Here is a 24,735-nt window from a genome sequence, read left to right on the forward strand (position 1 = left end):
TATGTACTTTCACGAGACCGTACATGTCTTTACATTGTTTAATTTCTTCGTTATTTGTGTTTTAATTTTGCTTTAGGCTGACGATGACCTGTTACTAGGTCGAAACTAGTCCCTAATCATTTATGTAATTTAAACTATTTACATTTTGTATTGAAAAGGTGGACCCAAATAATACATTAATTTACTCTACTGAAACATTTGCCACAAAATGCGATTGATCATCTTTGGTAGGGTACTGTATAGTTTTCTCACTATGTGCATTTGCGAGCTCTCTCGTCGACATTCGAAGGCGATGTTGGAGTCCATTAGTAATATCCAACGACTGCTGTTCTACAAAGAAAATTTGAAATAAAAGAGGATAACAAGTTTTCGTAATAAAAACGTAAATAACGTGGCTGATAGCAGTTAAAAATAACGGCTGAAGTAAACGATTTCATAATTTTAATGTTATATACTGAAATTAAGGAAGAATGTGATACACCTCAAGATATGGCAGAGTACATCACTGATTTCAGAGGGTTAGTTCATATTTTCTCGCTTCTAGTTAAATTTTGGAAATGCTATTCACATATAAATTTTTAGCGAGGATAACTCATTTCTCTACATGTGTTTCAAATATGTTTTCATGACACATACATGGTTAGGTTAGGTGATGCCATTTAAAGAAGAAAAATTTGGAGTGATAACCGTATTTTTCCAAATCCAAAACTGTGTTTTTCTCCTCAGAATCTCATGCGAAAAATCAAGGGTCGTCCTGCATTCGCTGCCTAACAGTATTGAATACCACTGGTAACTCTTGTGGTAACCACACTGCTTCTTTTCACACGCACACACAAAATTCGTTGACAATAAACGACCCCCTCTTTATTATACATCGCTAACCGTGACAACCGGTTGTACAGTGCTGCCTGTGCGTAGCGTCACTGGATCTCGGGAAATAGTGAAGGTAGAATGACATTCTGTTAGCATCTACAAAATCATTTCTCAAATCTGCAGAATGGCGTCAAAACATGCTAGCCATCAAATTCTTACAGAAAGGCCACGGCTACTCAGTGGCAGAGTTGAAACGCGTCTACTGTACCTGACTCCTAGTAAAGTAGTCGATATTATGATGCCAATTTTAAGTTAATGGTTATTAAACACTCGAAAATGTAGAATAATTGTTCAGCCGCAAGAAAATATGGCATAGGCCTAAATCCCATATTAGGCATCAGCGTGAAGACAAAGATAGCTTTAAAAAATGTGTACTGTACAAAAAATGCATTCAGTGGTCCTCAGTAAGGACGCTGTAAAGAAGTTGAAGATGAAATTGTGAGGTATGTACACGAAAAACGCAAGGGCGGAATGGCCATACCGTGGCGCAATAGACTTGTTTGTTGACCTTCAACGTCCGCGATACATCGTTAGCTGCTGAAGTTGGCCGAGCACAACAGACGAGACGTGTGTAGCGGTAGCCGGTTATATCTGACGCTGAGTAAAAGTACTGTAACAGTTTTATAGACAGCAAGAATGTTTTCCTGACAGATCGCTGTATTGTAGACACACATGGAATAGATATTGCAGGCAAATGTTCAGCGGGTTCTCTTTGGTATTATGATGCCAATTTTAAGTTAATGGTCATTAAACCTGCGCAAATGAAGAATAATTGTGCAGCCACAAAAGCCAATGTTCGCCGTCTAAAGATAGTCTAAAAATGCGTACTGTACAGCAAAGGCATTCATATGATTTTACAAAGCACACTTTTTGAGCCTGATTTAAATTTTTTGAAGGAAAAAGTGGGGCTCGTCTTGGATTCGGAGAAATACGGTACTGTACATTTTTAGAATGAAATAAACATACACTTACACGTAGTATCGAATTTCGAAAAATAACAAACAAGTAAGGGGTAGTGTGGATATCATCCACGGAAACGCAAGTTTTGAACAAACTGATTGCTGTTTCATACCGATATAACGAGAATCCGCTATAGCGAGTACATTTTCCGCTGTTGTGAATTCTCACTATAACGGACTTCTACTGTAATTGATTTTGATGTCCCATGCATTGCTGCTACACTGTTGCAGCTGGACACCATTTCCTAACCAATGTATGCATATAAGAATTTGTTCTTTTTTGGAAAGGGATTGACTTCTATTTGTTGCATGTTTCAATAAATGATCGATCATTTCAAGAATATAGTCAGGTTGTGTTGGGGTAATACGAAAACACTTGCAAAATTCCTTTGAAGTGTGGTTATGAAAATTAATCCTGTCTTTGTATGTTCTCTTGTTGGATTCTTCATCATATCATCACTGTCCTCACTTGATGATAACGAAAGCTCTCGTCGTAACATGTTTATATCACTAAACCAAATTCTACGTCGATAAACTAGTGTACATGCTTGTTAATTAATAGATGAAAACTTTTCACTTCATTTATTTGCACTTTGCATTTCTGTACAAATGGAGGAACATAACAGGCTTGAAAAGTGAAAAGATTCCTAACTTTTCACTTTGCAAGCTAAATCTGAAAAGTGATGGTGGAACAAAATCTGAACTGAAAAGTTGCAAAGTTTGTTCATGGAACAGGCCCCTGGCCTTGGACACATCGAGAATGAAATGCTTCATTTGGCCTTTGGTGCACTCGACGACATGCGTTATTGGAATATAGGCAAAAACGTGATTCGTCAGACCACATTACATTCTGCCCATCAGCTACTGTCCACATTCGATGATTTGTAGCCCATTGGAGATGCGCAGCTTTATGTGCCTGTGTGAGCAATGGCCTCTTGCGTGGTGACTGACTCCAAATGTTCATTGCATGCAGTTCCCGCCATATTGTTCTCTCGCAGACAGGTTAGGATGGGCCTTCTTTCACTGACTGCAGCAATTCCTGTCGGGTTTGGAAGCGATTTTGATTCACAAGCCGTGAAACGCATCTCCGGTATTTTTTTCCGACCACAATTCTGACGTGTTTCATGGCACGTGTGATGCACCACTGCTTGTAGACACATTGAATAGTCCACTGCAAAACGCCAACAAATCCAGCAACTTCACGCACCGTATGACCTTGGGCCCCGCCAATCACGATTGCCCCTTTTTGTCACTCTGTCACATCCTTACATCTACCCATGTTGACGTACATTGTCTGCTTGAAACATCAATATCTCACTGATCGCTACTGCCTTATGCTCACGTAGAGACAGTACGTATGTGGTTGAGCACAGGATTAGTTTGCTGCACCATCTGTACAGGCTTAACGATCCACCTGTGCGTGCACATTACGGGGACTAAATTTTTGCCCAGTGAGCTTACCATATAAAGGTCTGAAGCACTGTTAGGACTTCTACAACTGTCTGCCTGAAGGATGAAAGACAGTTGTCTCCTACTAATTGCTGCATGGTCTATTTGGTTAAAGATATCCGTCTGATATGTACCTTTTCTTATATTTATTTCTAGCACTTTTTGTTTGTTAACTTTTGCTTATCGTCACTTGATATGGCATTAAAGACTTTCCTTCGAACTGTTCCTCTGTATGCTCCATCCTTGCCAACCATGACACTGAACTGAACTACTATATTTGGATTGCTTTGGCACTGAAGCTCCCTCATTCCAGCAAGATAGAGATACAAGTGAGGGAGATTATTTAGTGATAATCATATTATTATATCCCTTTTTCCACACAACATTTCTGTTTAATCTTTGTTTGCTTGCTGGTTTAACTTCTTCAGTGGCACGCCCGAGAAATTCTCGGGTGGTGCACGCCTGCCCATAACTTCACCACCCTAGAAATTGTCGTTTAGCGGCAGTGTTCATTTTGCGATCGCCCAATTATTTCTCAGGTAGTGTAATCTCTTTGGAAAATGTTTTCCATCATTCTCAACAGATGGCAGGAGGATTTCCAGCTGTATTCATGAAGCGTCTGGCCTAAAATATGCCTTATCTTCTCTACTTTACATATGCAATCTCTGGCCAGCTGACGAGGTAAACAGAAATGGCGAGCGCGAAATGGTAGAGGAGTTTGTCTGAAGACAAAATGGGGAACTACATCAAAGATGAATCTCTAAGTGACGTTAGTATTTCTTATAGTAGTGATAATGATTCAATTGAATCTTCAGATGATGACGTTCTTAGTAATTCTAGGGAAGGTGAAGAAGATATTACATTAGAAGCTAAGGTGACGGTAGATGTTGAATATACATTCATATGGAAAAAGTGTAAGCCTGGGGATAGTGTGTGACCTAATATAATTCCATTTACAGGAAATACTGGTGTGAGGGTTGGATTATTACCAGAGGTGACTGCGACTGTCTGTTTGAACTGGTTATAACGTATAACGGATGAAGTTGTAAATTTGACAGTGACTGAAAAAAATTCATTGGCCCTATGCAAGTGCATTGTAAAACTTGTAAATAAATCTCTGCATGCAAGGGCACAGTTTTGGGGAAAAAAAAAAACTCTTACAAAATTTGGAAATTTATTGCGTTAGTGTTGTTGATGGGAATAATACAAAAACCTGAAATATAAATGTATTACTCACAGGACAGTATTCACAAAACACCAATATTTTATAAAACAATATCACAGGCCTACTGTAAAAAGTGTAAATAGAGTGTAAAGTATGATTTTATTAACCTTGAATGATATTTTGAATGTGTTCCCTTAATAATTGTTACTCATTCCTTGCTTCCTAAAAATAAATAATTTTCCCCCCCAAAACCTCACTTTTCTGGCACAGGAGGTCTGCTAAAACCTGCCACTGAAGGGGTTAACATCGCACTAACTGGGATAGTTCATCAGTGACAATGGGATAGGAAAGGTGCAGGGCTGAGAAGGAAGCAACCATGACCTTAATTAAGATACAGGTAAATTACACCAGCGTTTGCCTGGCTGCCAGTGGTGGGGCTTGAATCAAACATCTTCCTAAAGCAAGCTTACAGCTACACGGTCCATACCACACACCCAGCTTGCTCAGTAGGATGTGGTTTGTTATTTGATAGATAACCCCATACTGCTGGCTGATGGAGAAATTTAAAGAAATTGGTTGTCCTTGACCCAAACGTAGTCAAACCCAGAACACTACGGTAAGGCCAGCAAGGTATAAATCAACTAGAAATAAAATAGAACACACCAAGTCAGAATAGACAAAAGTAGGTCAGGAAGCGTAACTAGGCACCCACCAAACGTAACCATAAAACCAGTAAATTGCTTACCACAAGAAGAAGTGGGTGACACATCAAACCATGTAAAATTAAAATCCAGTATCAGATGAGTAATTCATTTGAAAGAACAACACCAGTGTTTTCATGCAAAGGTAAGTAGAATTTATTAGAGAAAAATTAAACCTTCCAATTAGTAATAAGAAAACGCCCACGTAGTAAAATAGAAAGACTAGTAATTAACATGAAATAGAATTATTACCAAGAAAATAAATTAATCATATTTAAAAAATATTAGGTGGCCCCACTATACTAGAAGTAATGTGATAATGAAAATAGTATCTGCTTAAAATAAAGAATCAGCCTTTAAACTACCAAAAACCACATGAACCACCTAGTCCTACTTAAGGACAGGTCTTACCAGGAGCCCAGAAAGAAAATTCACCTTAAACACTATGCGCAGGGAGAAGTTAAAAATATAAATTGAATTAGGAAAATTCAAAACAAAGGTACAAGAAAAGGGGAAGCACAAAACATTCAATAAAATAGAAAGGAAACACAGGTCATCAAGCCCAGAAAGGGAAACAAGGAACCAAAATCATTCGTCAACGGAAATGTTTACATTAACAATCACCGTACAACATACGTTGTCAAGGTAACAGGCCCACGCACAATACAACGCAAAATCAAAGAAACACACCGAAAGGAAACCAGGAACGAGGCAAAAAAGGCGACAATTTAGGTAGAACGGACCAAGACGGAAGAAAATATAAAACCGGACCGCATAAATTAAATAAACAAACCGTCTCTTGGTTAGGCCTAAGTAGTTCAAGTTAGACCAAATTGTGATGAGCTTAACAGTAGAGTAAAAATTAGTATTCTATCGTATTCCTTTTTCCTCTTGAACAATTTAGAATGAAATTTACCATACGCCCAGAACAACGTTACAAGTTTACATGACCATTATAGCACGTGATTAAATGAATCTGCCCTTAAAAGACATACTACCCAAGTTTTTTTTTTTTTGAAAACATATCACTAAAATTTAGCCGAGAGTGAACAAATTTTAACCATTAGAGTCTTAGACACGTCTCACACTTCCGTACAGTTTCTCTTTTGGGGGGTTCATCAATATCGAAAATAGAACAGAAGCTTGAAGCCACTTCGCGTCGCCATTTAAAACTCTGGTTCCCAAACGCAGATAGATAGACTTAAATAAAATACATACAGTCTGTGGACGTTTTCACGATGGATGAGGTATCACCCGATGTTGAGGGCTATGAGGAGAGCCCTCACACACATAGTATTCAGCCGTTCTCCATTGTCCCGAGTAAAATCTTCACCTTCACGAGGCTCATACTACACGCGTCCATCACCAACCAGACACCAGCACAAGAATGAGTCTCTCGCTTCAAGCGAGCTTCAACAAGCCAACGCTCTCTGTCCGAGACGAGCTCTCATTGGTCAAGGAGCTGAGCATCGTAGTACCAGTTCACTGCACAGATGTCAGTACGTACAAGGAGCCGTTTAGATCAGGTCGTTACTCAGACCAGAGCCCTACCATAAAGTGGTAGTGAATCATAAAACTAGAAGGAGATAAGAAATTCAGCGAACTGAATACACAGAAAATTGAGGTAGAAAGACACTAATTTCCACAGGGATTAGCCCAGGTCCAAAAACGTTAGGGGGGGGGGGGGGGAGAAGACGATTAAATGTGACACCTCGGTGTCAGTCCTATTGCAAGTATACTCTGGTTCAGAATACCTCTTCAATGATCACTTGACTGAGTAAAGAATATTGATCAGGTTACCAACATTCAGGACAAATTAAGGTCCTAAGCTTTCATTGTTATATTCAGAGTATGTCTCGATAATGTAAAGCATTAATTATCAATCGAAGTTCTCATTATTATACACCAAATGCAACACCAAGAAGGAGTGGTCAGAACTTTATGCCAATTGCAGGGTAGACTGACGTCACTGAGGTATGCTCATGATGTGAAATGCGCCGCTGTGCTGCGCACGTAGCGAACGATAAATGGGACACGGCGTTGGCGAATGGCCCACTTCGTACTGTGATTTCTCAGCCGACAGTCATTGTAGAACGTGTTGTCGTGTGCCACAGGACACGTGTATAGCTAAGAATGCCAGGCCGCCATCAACGGAGGCATTTCCAGCAGACAGACGACTTTACGAGGGGTATGTTGATCGGGCTGAGAAGGGCAGGTTGGTCGCTTCGTCAAATCGCAGCCGATACCCATAGGGATGTGTCCACGGTGCAGCGCCAGATATGTCGACGATGTCTTTGTAATCATGAATGAGAAATCAATTAACGCACCCACCACCCTCTTAAGACTCAACAATATTGATCCTCATATCAAATTCACACTAGAATCCGAATCAAATCAAAAAATCAACTTTCTAGATTTAACCATCACTAGAAACTCAGATTCTTTCAGTTATAAAATTTTCAGAAAACCCACTCAAACAGCCTCCACCATTCGCCAAGATTCAGTGCACCCCCAGTCCCACAAACGAGCCACATACAACAGCCTAGTTCACCGAGCCTTCAGCATACCTATGTCCAATAAAGATCTAAAAAACGAACTCAACACAATCCGCGGAATCGCAAAATTCAACGGTTTCAGCAATCATTTTATAGAAAGGATAATCAATAAACACAAACATCGCCCAAAAACTACCCTCAAAAAAGAAATAACCAAACCTCTAACATTTTCCACCTTCACGTTCAACAATGATATCTACAAGTTAACCAACATCTTTAAGAAACAAGGCGTTAAAATAGCCTTCAAAACCAACAATAAGAACATGAATGTTTTATACAATACTTCACACATCAACAAGACCAGCAGTTTTTTAAAATCAGGAGTTTATAGGATCAAATGTACCACCTGTAAAAAAACCTACATCGGGCAAACCGGGAGAAACTTCATTATCAGATACCACGAGCACACTAACGCAATAAAATACAACAAGTTTTCAGCCATCGGCCAACACATGCAAGATTATAACCATAATTTCACCAATATTGAACAAGACATGGACATCCTCGTATTAGCAAACAAGGGCCCTTTACTGAACATAATGGAAAATTACTACATACACCTAGACCAATACTTTAATGCCAGTCACAATCTCAATAAAATCTCAGAGAAACCCAACATACTCTTCGATCTATTTATCACTTTCCTCAGAAACAATAATGCAGCCAACCTAAACTCAATCCTAAATTTAATCAAAGGTACTTTTCCAAGACAATTACACTTTCTCCCGCACCCTTCAGCCCCACCTTAAGCCCTCTTCCTAAGCCATATTTCATTTCAATACAAGAACTTACTGATTTCCATGATTATAATTTTTACAACACCCCATTTATACTTTATTCTTTGTTAAAAACCTCTTAGTATGTATATTCCTTGTATTATTAACTATTACCATAACATCTCATTTCACTTGTTATTCTTTAAAATAATATTGTCTTAGGATTTCGCCACAAATGATCTTTGCTCCAATACGGCTGATGATGACCCCTAGATGGGTCGAAACTAGTACCGTATAATTTTGTAATTTTGTGAATATATTGTATTGAAAAGGTGGAAACATTTACGTTATTATTATTATTACTTATATATTATTCTCAGTTCAATACGGACCAAAAACATGAAATTCATAACCATCAATGTGGCGAAGATGGTTGGCGCAGGGACATGTGGCACGTGCGAGGGGTCCAGGCGCACCCCGAGTGACGTCAGCACGCGAGGATCGGCGCATCCGCCCCCAAGCGGTGGCAGCCCCGCACGCCACGTCAACCGCCATTCTTCAGCATGTGCAAGACACCCTGGCTGTTCCAATATCGACCAGAACAATTTCCCGTCGATTGGTTGAAGGCGTCCGCTCAGAAGACTACCATTGACTCCACAGCATAGACGTGCACGCCTGGCATGGTGCCGGGCTAGAGCGACTTGGATGAGGGAATGGCGGAACGTCATGTTCTCCGATGAGTCACGCTTCTGTTCTGTCAGTGATAGTCACTGCAGACGAGTGTGGCGTCGGCGTGGAGAAAGGTCAAATCCGGCAGTAACTGTGGAGCACCCTACCGCTAGACAACGCGGCATCATGGTTTGGGGCGCTATTGCGTATGATTCCACGTCACCTCTAGTGCGTATTCAAGGCACGTTAAATGCCCACCGCTACGTGCAGCATGTGCTGCGGCCGGTGGCACTCCCGTACCTTCAGGGGCTGCCCAATGCTCTGTTTCAGCAGGATAATGCCTGCCCACACACTGCTCGCATCTCCCAACAGGCTCTACGAGGTATACAGATGCTTCCGTGGCCAGCGTACTGTCCGGATCTCTCACCAATCGAACACGTGTGGGATCTCATTGGACGCCGTTTGCAAACTCTGCCCCAGCCTCGTACGGATGACCAACTGTGGCAAATGGTTGACAGAGAATGGAGAACCATCCCTCAGGACACCATCCGCACTCTTATTGACTCTGTACCTCAACGTGTTTCTGCGTGCATCGCCGCTCGCGGTGGTCCTACATCCTACTGAGTCGATGCCGTGCGCATTGTGTAACCTGCATATCGGTTTGAAATAAACGTCAATTATTCGTCCGTGCCGTCTCTGTTTTTTCCCCAACTTTCATCCCTTTCGAACCACTCCTTCTTGGTGTTGCATTTGCTCTGTCAGTCAGTGTATATCAGCAAGAGCATCCTGCAAATTTAGGTCTCTCTTAAACTTCTTACAAAAACCTCTCAACATCGCCTTTCTCTGCTGATTAAATCTTAAGTTTAGTATTAAAATATTTTGTGCAGTAAACCTCCCCAAATAAATTTTGGTTATCTTTAGTACATATACTAGTACTATACAGGTTTAGGCATACGCGATGTATGGCTATTTGTGATCATAGAAGAAAATGCTTACCAAGCAAGGTCTGTGCACTTTGGGTCCCATAGCTATCAGCTTGCATTCGGGAAATAGTGGGTTCAAACCCCTCTGTCGGCAGCTCTGAAGATGTTTTTACATGGTTCACATTTTCACATCAGGCAAATACTGCGGCTGTACCTGTACACCACAGCCACTTCCTTCCCATGCCTAGCCCTTTCCTAACCCTTCATCACCATAAGACCCTTCTGTGTCTGTGCGACGTAAAGCAATTGAAAAAGAAAATGAAGAAAGAATTTTTCAGACAGAAGTTGTAGGATCAGGGGGCATGATATCCAAGTGGCACAGTTACTGGCTGCAGTTTGAATCCTAGCTAATGCTTACAGAATTTTCAAAATGTGGAATCATGTCCCCATGGTTTGGATTCCTTGTAAAGTGGAGGTCTTGTGGCTATGATCACAATTTCAGTAGTCTCATAAAACTACAAGCTTGTTTTGCACTTTTCCTTTCTACTGATCACTAGAATTAAAGGTAATTAATAAAAATCAACTCATTTAAAATAATGACTTTCATATCCACACTCCACCTATGAAAAAAGGCTATCAGTATCACATTTTGTTCCAAGAAGTAAGTATTAATAACCACCTAATCGATACTTTATTAATGCCTCAGGCAAAATTGAATAATATTAAAACTTACAGGATATGTTTCGACCACTTAGTGGTCCTCTTCAGCTGTTTTAATTTTATTCAATTTTGCCTGAGGCATTAATAAAGTATCGATTAGGTGGTTATTAATACTTACTTCTTGATTAAACATCGATACGGTCATGAAATGGACAACTTGTAATACATTTTGTTCCTTCAAGCCAAGCAACTTTAATCTGAAAAATTTTCTTTTTCACTACAAATGGTTGTGTTATTCAGGTGTTCTATTGTATTTTGAATGCCTCATTTAATATATAATGATGCCAGTAGCGATGACTGTGAACTTACCTGAATTCATTGATTCCGTTTCATGGTAACATTTGCTTGTAACACCGTACATTTGGTGCTTGCTCTTATGAAGATCCTCACTATTTTTTTAAGGCTGTTGATTTATGAAATGTAATTCTTTTGGTCAGTAAACATTGTCCATAATGCTTACCAGAAGTACAATTTCTACTGGACCTGTAAAATTAATGTTTTCTTGATATCCAATGTAATATCTCCTCTTATTTGTTTTTAGTCTGTTTACTGCACTGCTCATGTACCAAAGAACGAGAAGGATAACGAACTAACAACTCTGGCTGTTTTTCGCCGAGTGTATGTAAACCGTGATGAGAACAGGCAGGTGGCTACTGTGATGCACCACACTGATCATAACAACCTACTTCGAGTGGGAAGTCTTATCTTCTTGAGTGTTGGACAACTACTACCTCATCAACTGCAAGCCTTCCATACACCAAACTACATTTATCCCATAGGATACAAGATTGTAAGTCCTTCATATGGTAGCCTGTAATAGATTTTATTACCTTTTTTTTTTTTTTTTTTTTTTTCACAGATACAAAGAGATAACTTTAAACATCAAATTTATGCTTAATTCTAGTACCTATAAAGATTTGAAAACAGATACATCAAAATAAATTTATAAGAGTTTTTCACATTCATTTTTTTCTCTTCAAGGCTTGACAAAGTATACCAAACAAAAAATATTCTTACCACAATAATAGAACTATAAAAAATATGTGTAGTTATTTAACCCAATGGCTGCTAATATCTGATGTAATCCAGTGCTCTGTGAATTGTAAAACTGCCACGATCCAATGAGATCTAATGCTGTAAATGTCTGTTTTCAAATACCATATGTTCAGGCTGTTAAGGCAACAGATGACTCACATATGCATGTTGGCTGATCCATGGTATCTCGAAAAACCAAACCAAACCTCATGGCGCAACAGCCCTGATGGGCCTTGGCCTACCAAGCGTCTGCTGCTCAGCCCGAAGGCCTGCACATTACGAGGTGTCGTGTGGTCAACACAATGAATCCTCACAGCCGTTATTCTTGGCTCTCTAGTCCAGGGCCACCATTTCACTGTCAGCTAGCTCCTCAATTGTAATCACATAGGCTTAGTGGACCTCGAACGAGCCCTCAGATCCAGGTGAAAATCCCTGACCTGGCCGGGAATCGAACCCGTGGCCTCCGGGTAAGAGGCAGGCATGCTACCCCTACACTGCAGGGCTGGGCATGGTATCTCAAACTACAAGTAAATACCATTTTCTCTCTGACAAAGAGAATATAACATTCTTATTTTTTATTTCTTTAAGAGGTTGGCACGCGCTGGCCATGTCATGTGTGCAACGAAATTTATGCGGCAAGTTTGTTTGACGCGAGGTATTGCTTTTTATTGTGTTTTTGCGTATTATACTGCAAATTTGTATAGGGTAAAATGGTAAAATATTATTCAGAACACTTGTGTTAAAAGCACATTCAGGCTATGTTGTTAGTGACAGTGATATATCTTCTAGTGATGAAAACAGTGAGACAGACAACAACAGTTCATGTGGCAGATATTAGGCCTAATAGTATTATCCCTCCTCAAACTACTACTACTGCCAATACTGTCAAAAGTGAAGGTGACAATGATGTTGATGTTAACCAGCGCAATGCAAGTCACCATGATGACAAACCTAACCTCAATTTTCAATTTCAAAAACTAAAATCATTTGCACATTTTTAAATACAGAGAGGGGCCGATAACCTTCGATGTTAGGCCCCTTTCAACAACAAGCATCATCGTAAATACAGAGATATAAAACGTTTAACATTAAAAGACAACACAATTTCGTGATTCTAACAGTGACATTAACATGTATGTGAAATAATTATTACTATGCCAAATACTATTTCAAATTTGCAAAATTAATTACAGAAAGTGGAAGTTAATAATTCATTAACTTTTTAACATAAAGACATAAGCACCAACAAAGTAAATCACAGGATATATACATGGATAAATCATTTAAAAAATTCCCATATATATATAGCTTCAAAACTGAGGTGTGTTCAAAATTTTCAGTTAGACCTTACATTTTACCTTAATTTATGTTGGCAGTTTTAGCAGTACAGCAATTTAGCTTGGCAGGGAAAGGGTTAAATAATACTTCAGAAATTCATGGCTGGAAAAGCTTTCACTGCTAAGTCACCAGTCTATTATGAAAGACCAGCAATTTATTGACGTACTAATTAAGATAAGTATGATAAGCTCTGAACAGTGTTCTATGGCATATACTAAAACAACCCTTAAGTTATTCAACAGTAGAGGAAGCACTGTTTTTATTCCACTAAGAGCTACTTACAGGATTATTCCTTAAAAAGTTTATGTAGCAAAAAATTTGAAAATTGCCCAATAATTTGACTTTTGCTTCATTCATAATTTGGAAATGACTTTAACCTGTTACTGGTAAGAGTGCAAGTAGCAAGAACAGAAGTGTTTCAGTTATTAGACATTAGAATGTTTCTTGCCTTTCTTTCTGTGCATTACTAGAAAGCTAGACGAATTTAAGAGGAGTCTTTGTCGCTCATGAATATAAGGTAGAGTGTCTGTATTATTATTATTATTATTATTATTATTATTATTATTATTATTATTATTATTATTATTACTATTCTTGCCGTTTGCGTTTCGCACCGACACAGATAGGTTTTATAGCGATGATGGGGATAGGAAAGGCCTAGGAATGGGAAGGAAGTAGCCATGGCCTTCACTAAGGTACAGCCCCAGCATTTGCCTGGTGTGAAAATGGGAAACCACGGAAAACCATCTTCAGGGCTGCCGACAGTGGGGTTCGAATGCACTATCTCCTGGATGCAAGCTTACAGCTGTGCTCCCCTAACTGCACAGCCAACTCGTCCGGTTTATTATTATTATTATTATTATTATTATTATTATTATTATTATTATTATTAACTTTCTTAACCACATTGGACCACTTGATTCATTCCACATTTACTTTCTCATTGAAGGTTTTACTGCTTGGTTCTTATGATCTGCCCAGTACTTTTTCATTTGTTCCGATCGTAATTTTCTCAATTCATCTGAAATTGCTGTAACCCTTCTATGTGTCATTTCTGCTGAAAGTTTGAGAGCCTTAAGAAGGGTTTTAATTTTATTTTTGCTTCCTGAATCTGCTAACTCAAGTCCAGCTGCTTTGAGATGTTGCTGACTTTCGTGGATCCAGCGTCCTGTCTTCTTTCCAAGATATCTCATTACTAGTTGTCGTAAAATCCCGTTCCTGGCAGTTGCAAGATGTGAAAGAAATAAAAGATTTTTTCATTGTGCTAGTGATTGGGTCAGACTCTCAATAGACAGTTTCATTAGGAAGGATTCTCCAGACTCCTTCACCCTGGTATTGTTTATTTATGCAAGTTCTGATGATTCTTCTTTCAATTTTGAATAGCTGATCAGTTCTTCTTTCATTTTTCATTTGGAACAGGGTTTCACAAGCATAAGTGGCTTCTGGGAGAGTTACGGTTTTATAGTGTTGGTTCTTAGTGTCTATTGACAGGCATTTCTTGTTATACGTTGACCAGGTTAGAAATTGAGCTTTTTTATTCATTGTGTTAGTTCTTTCCATGTTTCTTTCTCGTATAAATTGTGTATGATGATTTCTTCAAGATACTCAAATTGTAGTGTATCTGTATATTACAGAATTATGTCTATTTTACACTTTCCAAGGGACCCAAGGAATACTGGTGTAAATGGAGGGTTGGGGGTATAAATGATGAGAAACAACAATGTAAAAATGCTCTGGAAAAGGAGGCAAATGCACATATTATTAATTTATAGAGTATTTCAATCTTAATGCTATTACTTATCTCATATATAGGTCCAATGTAAATTTAACTGTTGATATACTTTGCCTTTGTAATTCTGCTCATCCCCTGACCAGGAGAAGGGTAAAATATTATGTAATATATATTCTTTTAATCGGGTTATCTTTCTTAGAATAGCTATAGAATTATCTAAGACTAGGAGTTGTACCAGTTCTTCACATGGGAATTTATAATGGATTACATGTTTCCTTCATGAATTTATGCGAAGTTACATTCCTGTATTCAAACATTTAATACGGCATGTTAAACTGATATTATTCTACGAAAGCATGTGGCAGTAACGTGAATTACGATAAAGCTGAACAAAGTTGAGGCAGAACGAGGACGATTAGAAAATTTATTGTATGGTACAGTTCCTGGTCCAAATTTGTGCGAAATTCTCCCTGCTTCTCAGTTACATATTGTTGTTTTTCTGACCACTGGAATAGTGCTGTGACCGAAGACTCATGAAATCCATCGTTGATAATAACCTCCGTTATTATCTGTTCTATAAAAAAAAAGTAAAATGGCTCTTTAGTTCTTCCTGTTTACTTACCTTGAAGTAACATACACGAAGTGTTCAACGGGACTTGGACTAAAAATTCTATATTTCATAAGCATCTCCATTATTATCCATCATACGATAAATACGTATACGGCATAAAATAACAGAAATAACATATTCTTAAATGTTTGTTATATACCGTCTTTTGATAGACCCAATTTAACGAATATATGTGGGAATAACCTTACTATAAACGCTAACTCCAAGTGATATCTTGACGTCATATGAGTAGATTACAAATAGGCAGTTTATTTGAAATATATCCAGCAGTTTTACAGTTTTAGGAACACAGGTAGATAACATCGCTACCTTTCACCAATGCACTGGGTTTGATTCTGCCTCAGTTCGATGGTAAGTGAACAGCTGTCGCTCGTTGAAAGCTGGAAATCTGCAAAGTTTGTGTCGGTAGATCTACCTTTACGTAAATGAACTCTTGTGGCACAAAATATTTGGTTCCTCAGACACTTTGGAAGATGTAAACAACATTATCAAAAACATCTGTGCGCATTCTAGCTGGCCTCACATTCAGAAGCCCTAGATGTTGACTAGTATTTTTAAGCTTTGAAAGACTATTTTAAAAGGGCAGCCTGTTATTCGTGGCCATAACTCTCATGTGTGTCACAATCTACCCACCGACTCTTAATTAAGTTACAGTTCATGGTACGTTATGCCACTTCAGCAAATTCATAGACTGCAAAGGAAAATATGCACCGAAGGCCAGTACGCTGACCAATGAGTTGGACAATACATAGCTATAAAGTACTGGTACTAGGTTCGATAAGATTATCAGATCACACAACATTTTAAAACATAAAACATGTTTTCACCCTGTAATGGTGTTTTAAAATACGAGAAAACTAGAAATCAATCTATTTTTAAATATTTTGGAACGTTCAAGCCCAGATTTCATTAATATTATTAAATGCATCAAAGTTTAAATTGAGCACCTCGAAATGAATTAAGGAGATGTCTTTCAATATATTACGGTAGGGCGGCAGGGCCTACAGTGCAAACCGACATATCTTTTTCATTCTTCTCCAAGGATGGAATTGAAGTGTATGACAAGATTCATTTTCAAATCATCAGGTGCGAAAGAACTCAGATTATCACTTAACACATTCTTGTAAGAAGAGAAGCTCGTTTCTACGTCACAAGGTTATTGGTGCATATTTAAATCATGTAAAAGGTGCAGTGAGTCTTCATTCTATACAAACGGTATTCCACTTGTATTGTCCGGCTCCATGGCTAAATGGTTAGCGTGCTGGCCTTTGGTCACAGGGGCCCCGGGTTCGATTCCCAGCAGGGTCGGGAATTTTAACCTTAATTGGTTAATTTCGCTGGCACGGGGGCTGGGTGTATGTGTCGTCTTCATCATCATTTCATCCTCATCATGACGCGCAGGTCACCTACGGGTGTCAAATCAAAAAGACCTGCATCTGGCGAGCCGAACATGTCCTCGGACACTCCCGGCACTAAAAGCCATACGCCATTTCATTTTCATTTCCACTTGTATTAACTGCAGATGTGATACCGCTACCGAGAAGCTGTTTTTTGAACACTAGTTCGCATTCGATAAGTTGATTTTGCACAGCTACAGCTATCGTCAAACCACCGAAATATGACAGAAATATGACGTTTCTACGAAAATAGCTCAAAATATGACCTTAAGACAAAAAATAGCCAAAATATACATTTATATGACAAGTAAAAATCGCTTAATTGTGACGGTAATCACGTAATTTGCACCAAAATGCAATCAGGTAAGAAAATAGAGATAAAGAAAAAATATGACTTTTCCTAAACATCCGAGCCCTAGTGGTAACCTACCTACAGATAAGGAATGTAATCGTGTGTGAAGTTGACTAGCGTGGTGCGCGTTTGTGTTATGGTAGCCCAGTTATGAATACTGAAAAAGTCATGAATCACTTACTAATGAGGACAAAATTGAAATCTAGGAAGTGGATGGGCATCCACATCTTTCATTGGTTGCAGGTATATTGAAACTCACACCTTTGAGTTTCGACTTGAGTCGTTCGAAGTGTTGTTGCATTCAAGATAGCTGTCAAAATAATTCTCTCACACATGGCCAAAGTTAACCTCCAACAGAAAACAATGTTTAACCCACTCATCCGAGATATAGGGCTTTGTTACAATTTACGAACTTCATCATATAGATCCATATTGATACAGTTTAAATTAAGAACTAGTGTTAGGTTTAATGGTCCACCCAATCAGTACACTTCACTTTACAGGTGAAAACTACTTAATATAAAACTATATTAAACATACTTTGGAACATATTTCGTCCCATTTGAGACTTCCTCAGCCATAACGTCTTGTAGTAGATTACAATGCTCATTGTTGCTGTCTAATAATTTAAAAATGGAAGAACCCATGTCCTTTAAGAACTGTTTGCGAATACACTAAACATAAAATATACACATTATTTACATAAAATTGGCCATCCCTTCTTGCAAAAGATGTTTGTTTTCTTAAATCTTCAATGTTAAAATTTGAACGGCATTTCTTGAAAACATGACATCCATCCATAACGTCTTGTAAGAGATTACAATGCTTTAGTGTTAAATTTTGAATGACATTTCTTGAAAATATGACATGCAGTGCTAGTAGCTGGTAGTTTCAGTGTACTGACTGAGGGAGATTTGAATTCTGGCCTCAGAATAGGAAAATATAGGGCTTTAGGAAGAGTGCGATCTGCAATGATACGTTGATACTTTTTGGGCGCCAATGCAAATGTTTTCATATTTGTCTGGTGTTTTACACATCTTTTAATACACTTTTATTTAATAAACTCCAGTGGAAAAGGTTTTCATATTTGTTCTTTTCTTTTTTATGCCTTTTTAATACTTTAATCTCATCTTTAGAAACAGTAGATAGCCTATAATCTTTAAGTGTACGCGTACATACACAACAGAAAATACACGCTTGTTGGAAAAAACATACTGAATGTTTCTTAGAGGTGAAGCTTCCACGGTGTGAAGAATTATTTAGTTTATGTTACGGGTTGAACCGTGTTTTTGTTGTTGTTGTTGTTGTTGTTGTTGTTGTTGTTGTTGTTGTTGTCTGTACATCACGTACAGTTTGCCGACGTTTCAAATACATTGCAGTATTCTTTGTCACACTACTGCTACCTGGGAGACTGACTAGCTCGGATTGAGTAGAGATATTTCAGTCGCCTTAACAAAGAATACTGCAATGTGTTCGAAATGTCAGCAAACTGTACATGATGTACAGGCAACAACAACACGGTTCAACCCAGAAAATAAACTAATACTGAATGTTTACTCATCCCTGTCAGATGGTTTTATTCGTGTATTCAGTAGTATGTTTTCTCACTTAACACGTTCTTTTTCCCTGCAGAAAGGTCTTCACAAGGTTTTATTGTATATATTTTAAAAGTACTAAAGAATCACACCTTCATATAGTGTAATATGTTACATTTAATTACATTCAATTTCCTTCATTTCTGTAACATTATAGAATCGTCTGAAGAACTTGAGGTTACTCAGTATCAAGAAAGTTAGTCACTCTACTACATATATATTGTAATTGGACCAGTGGTGTTCTCATGGTCAGAACATTGCCCAGAGTATGCCGTGGGAAGCTCTTTCTTAAGTGCTGTCTGGACTACTCTGTGCATACCAAAAAAAAAAATTATATATATGTGGATACTGCCTTGAATGAAGCATGTCGTGTTGTTTCTGGATGCTTCAGACCAACTTATATCAAAAAAGGCACAATCACCGATTTTAAGTTAGGAAATTTTTGTAAATAATTTGTGATATAAAGTAGTGAATATCGTGTGAATTTTTTAAATTAAGATGTACGAACATTACTTGTAGGATGAATTTGTAGTGGGGGAATGCTTCATATGTGCATCGTTATATTTTGTATAAATCCCTGTTTGGATAAGAGTCTGTGCACATGGCCTAGCAGTGAAATACAGTAAGGAAACAGTGACTGTACCGGTAGAGACGGTTGAAGTCGGTTAAAAGTGTTGCAACAAGTGGTTTAGAAACCCGGGATATGGCCGGGAAGTGTATGCTGAAGATTGTTTCATCAGTGTGGATGAACATGCAGGATCGCTATTTGCAGATCGGCAGCTTGATAACCATTCTGAAAGCTCCGATTTTGAATGAGGTTGTGTTGACTAAGAGACACTTGAATATGTTGCAGTTGGAGCGTTGCTTCCAGTGGACTTATGCAGACATGACAGGCACGTGCAGCAAGCTTACCGTATTGAGTTAAGACTTACCTTAAAATGAATACAAGATTTATTGCTCCACCTTCTCAATACTTAAAATCATTTAACGTTTATCAAAACATTACAATATGATCGTGTCAGGTACTAGTTTTGATCCGTTTTTTGGACCATGATCAGCCTAGCCAAAATTACAAGCAAAAGACATAATCTAAAATGATATGGATGAACAAGAGGATGGATGGTGATGGAATGACATACACGTAAAACCTTATACATAAAAATATGTTAAAATTAACAGATGTGATGTCGCTTAAAATTTCTTGATGCCAAACTCTTAGGTTGACGGTTGAACTCGTGTTGCACACTTCCCCTCCGCATCCCTCTCTCTTCTCTCCTCTCTTGCTGATCTACGCTGCGTGACACTCACTCAGCCTGTTGCACTCCTTCCAGCAGCTTGTTTCCAAAAGAAACACAAGGTGAGTACTCGTTATTTTAACCTCCTCCCTCCCTTTCTACTTTCTCTATTAGATTTTTCGAGTCAATTCTAATTTTGTTCTTCAGGTTCTTTGGGTTCCGACTGAATTGAGACTTCCTTTAAACACAGCAGTTGTTCATAGAACAAGTCCAGCTTTCTCAATTCGTCAAGTTTACATTGGTCATATTGGACATTTCCCTCTGTGCCATAGTGGAACTCGCTCTCAGAACTTTCCAGAAACTTAAGATTTCACTAGAATTTAAGTGTGCAACATGAGTTCAACCGTCAACCTAAGAGTTTGGCATCAAGAAATTTTAAGCGACATCACAATGATTTTGTTCATCTGTTAATTTTAACATAGTTTGGTTATATTCAGTGTAATTTATGTATAAGGTTTTACTTGTATGTCATTCCATCACCATCCATCCTCTTGTTCATCCATATCATTTTAGATTATGTCTTTTGCTTGTAATTTTGGCTAGGCTGATGATGGTCCAAAAAACGGATCGAAACTAGTACCTGACACTATCATATTGTAATGTTTTGATAAACGTTAAATGATTTTAAGTATTGAGAAGGTGGAGCAATAAATCTTGTATTCATTTTAAGTTAAGTAGATTACTGTTACAGTTCATGACCATTGTGGTTGCTATTGATGACTATTACCATTATGAAGTCTTTGTTGTATGAGTTCTTTAGGGTTGCATTACTGTACATTACAAGGTCATGACTAGTGCATTACTCGATAATTGCAAGTTCCCGGTAGCAGTCGGTGGAAGGCGCTATATAGTGTTCTTTTGTAAGTCAGACTCTTAGATTATTCCTCTCCAAGGTGCCGGGCTGAGTGGCTCAGGCCCTGGCCTTCTGACCCCAACTTGGCAGGTTCGATCCTGGCTCAGTCCGGTGGTATTTGAAGGTGCTCAAATACGTCAGCCTCGTGTCGGTAGATTTACTGGCACGTAAAAGAACTCCTGTGGGACTAAATTCCGGCACCTCGGCGGCTCCAAAAACCGTAAAAGAGTAGTTAGTGGGACGTAAAGCAAATTACATTATTATTATTATTATTATTATTATTATTATTATTATTATTATTATTATTATTATTATTATTCCTCTCCAAGGAAATGCTCTCTGTAGGTGTAATCTGGAGATAATGTGTAATTGTGCACATAACTGATTATTGCTAGATGAAATTGTAGGCCAAGTGTTAAGCGCTTGGTCGTTCTTTGATTGATTTGACATATCATTTGTCTTGCATCTAGTCCACAGAAGTTGTTGGTTTTTCTTTTACATAGTGAAGTTGTTTGATTAACAAAGTATAGCGAGGTGGCCGGGTTTGTTTTAACATACAGTTATAACCTAGGATAAATAGATTCCATGGTGATGATGCTATTCTGCTAATGTACGTAAGGTTAAGAATGGACAGTCGTCTTATCTGTAGGATACCATTAATTTGAAGCATGGCCTTCAGAACAATGTACAGTCTTTTTTCTTCTTTGTAAATAATGGATGTTTGTGGATGTTTAGTTTTTTAAGTGGCAAAATGAGTTGGTCTCATCACGTGATGATAATTGGTGTTTTGTTTTGTTTTGTTTTGTTTTGTTTTGTTTTGTTTTGTTTTGTTTTTTTTGTTTTGTTTTGTTTTGTTTTGTTTTGTTTTGTTTTGTTTTGTTTTGTTTTGTTTTGTTTTGTTTTGTTTTGTTTTGTTTTGTTAGTAAAATCATATAGTGAAACTTGTAGTAAATCTTGTATTGGTGAAGTAAGAAAAAGCCTGGCATGCTATCCAAAATTATTTTCAGGGTTAAACAGTAGGAGGTAAGATAATGAAGCAAGTTTGAAGTCTTGTCAGCCTGATAACTGTCTCCTTGGGAAAAGGAGTTCATTCATGCTCTCCAGAGTCAATTATTCCTGAAAATATTTTGCAGGTGGTGCCCAAGTTTGTTATTTATATTTATTTCAAGTTAATATTTTATTTCATTACCCAGATGTAGCATTCAAATGTCGCCGTAAAGTTACACAGTACTGGCGGCAATAGTTGGCACTACCAAACTGGAATAAGCCAAACATGGGACTCCAACCCATGTCTCGCAACCATGGCCACCCTGGAGAATGCTTAAGCCTCTTAGTGCCAGGCCTGGGTGCTCACAGTATGCCAAGAGTGCCAGACAGATTTAGAGGAATTTGCAGGTTCTCACTCTCTGGGCTATATACTAGTTCACAAATATTATCACTATCACTTGAAATGTTTAATGAATGTTAACAAGAAGATACTCTTACTGCTGAACTGAATTATAACATTAAAAAAATGCTCTTGGGTATTTTGAAAAAAAAAAAAATCTAAACAGTTTTACACCACCACAAATTAAAAATCAGAAACAAAACAGAAAAAAATCAGAAAATTCACCTCACTGAAAAATATTGATTACTTCTTTGAAATGTCCTATTTCAGGTGAATAAACATGTAAAGTTTCACATTTTTTATCTTGAGTAGTTCAAGAGTTATTTACAATGGTATCGGAATGAACGATTGGCATGTTCAACAATGGGATCGAATCTAGCACATTGGTTGTAGTCAGGGTGACCAGGTGGTGAAAGTTTATCATTGTTCACAAGATGAAAGAATCTCAAGATCAATTGGAATATGTTTCATGAGAACATATTTCCAAACCATGTAATATAATGGGAGTTTTTGACCCTATAAGAAAATATGCTCGGTTCAACAAAACAGCAATGAAAGCCATTTCAGTGAATGTAACCAGGCGCCACTGCTATGCTCTGGCATGTGGTGACAAGATATGACTTCTCATAAACTGATCAGCATATCTGTTTGTCTCTGTAGTTATGAGGTTCCATAATTGAGCTGTGAAATACAAATAACAATACGCTATAGGTTTTGTGTCTGAGGAAGGGGCATGTCTCGGGCCAGGAGTCTCATAATAACCAGGTTAGAGTTGGTATTTTGTATCTTGACCTAACTGAATTTCACGGAAAACAGGAAATTGTTGCTGTTGAATGTTGTTACAGCCAACATCTTCATCAGTACTGTCACTCTCACAGTCATTACCACTTTCACTGTTTACACTCGGACAACGAGCACGTGGTCGAGTGTTTACAGAAAAATTGCCGTATTCATTCCCAGTAATACTTACCCCTTCCTCACTTGTTGGACGAATGAATTCCTCATTTGAGACTTCATCACCTCTTCACTTAAATTATTAAGATATAGAGCTAGTTCATCATCATCAACAAAGTCACTTTTCCTGCTAGTCGCCATTTTACTCGTGCGGCATGGAGATCATACGTCATAGATGAACATGGACTTCAGAAATTCACTGCATGATAACAAATCAATTTATGCACTATCTAGCGGCGTAGTTAAAATCTATTGACCCTTCTCTATGAACTCGAAAGATAAGAGGTTGCCATCTAACGGCCCAAGTTATACTAACTCGTATAGAAAAGTGTGCTACCCAAACAACGATATATCGTATATACAAAACAGTGATATATCATTGTGTGGATCTCCATGGGTTAATATGGCAAGAACTGGGGCCACCCTTTTAAAAAAAAAAAAAAAAAAAAAAAAAAAAAAAAAAAAAAAAAAAAAAAAAAGGCTATACACAAAATGATGACTGCGGTGCTTTTCAAGATCTGGAATGTGTACCATTACCCAATTTGCCCTGTGTAAACCCAACATGGAGATTTTGACGCAGTCAGTGACAATTCTATAATAGCCACTTCATACTGGAGCTACTTCAACATTTAAGGAGAATCGGGATATGGTCATATCATCATTATCATAAAATCCTAGTTTGGACTTATGTACAGGTGTTCTTATTGTCTGCATTCTGTCTGAGCAATCATAGTCTAATTCATCTTTCTGCTGGTGCCTATCCCTAAATTTCCTCCTTTGGAGAATCTTCAACAACAACAGTGACTCAGTGCTGCACATGTCAGATGTTCTTCCTTGTATTATCAGTTACATATTCCCCACCACAAGCTTATTGTAATTTTAGGTATGATGATCCTGTTACATCATGATTTGAAAGATCCCTTTCAGTGTTGATTACATTAGGTGGACTGTGAAGCCATTCAACTTGAATTGAGTCATGATTCTTAACAATGAAATTTACAATTGTGCTGTGATTTTCCGAACTTACCTTGTGTACCCCCGGCACTTCATATTACACTACCTTCTGCCGGCCTTGTTTTGCACTTACTGACCACCATCTTGGACAATCAGCTGACTCTCCCACTCCCCTGACGTCAGCTCTATGTCTCGCAACTTCTAGAATGAACTCCGAAATCATATAAATAGTCGACACCCGGCCTGTCTCACCAGATTGAACAAAAGGCCGTTCCCCACTGGATGTGTGAGCGCATAACATAAGACAGAGTTGGTTCTCTGCTCCCATCGACCAATGATGTTCTTCAGGTGAAACATAGAGATCACATTATGTAACATATCTTTTCATTCATCTTTCTTCGGATGGTGAGGGAGTTGGGAGAGTCACCAAGTTACAGAGCACTAAATTCCATTCTGTGTTCATGGGTTATGGATCTTTGAAG

The 24,735-nt window shown here is 38.2% G+C and overlaps 1 protein-coding gene across 1 annotated transcript in view; it reads left to right on the forward strand.

Moving 5' to 3' along the window:
- Window positions 1-24,735, forward strand: part of LOC136866781 (histone-lysine N-methyltransferase 2C-like) — an 811,555-nt gene that overhangs the window by 755,172 nt on the left and 31,648 nt on the right. The window contains 1 exon segment of the mRNA XM_067143888.2: window positions 11,272-11,520. Within this exon segment, the coding sequence (XP_066999989.2) occupies window positions 11,272-11,520 (249 nt within the window).

The sequence above is a fragment of the Anabrus simplex genome, chromosome 3 (genome assembly GCF_040414725.1).
Source record: "Anabrus simplex isolate iqAnaSimp1 chromosome 3, ASM4041472v1, whole genome shotgun sequence".
Classification (NCBI taxonomy): Eukaryota; Metazoa; Arthropoda; class Insecta; order Orthoptera; family Tettigoniidae; genus Anabrus; species Anabrus simplex.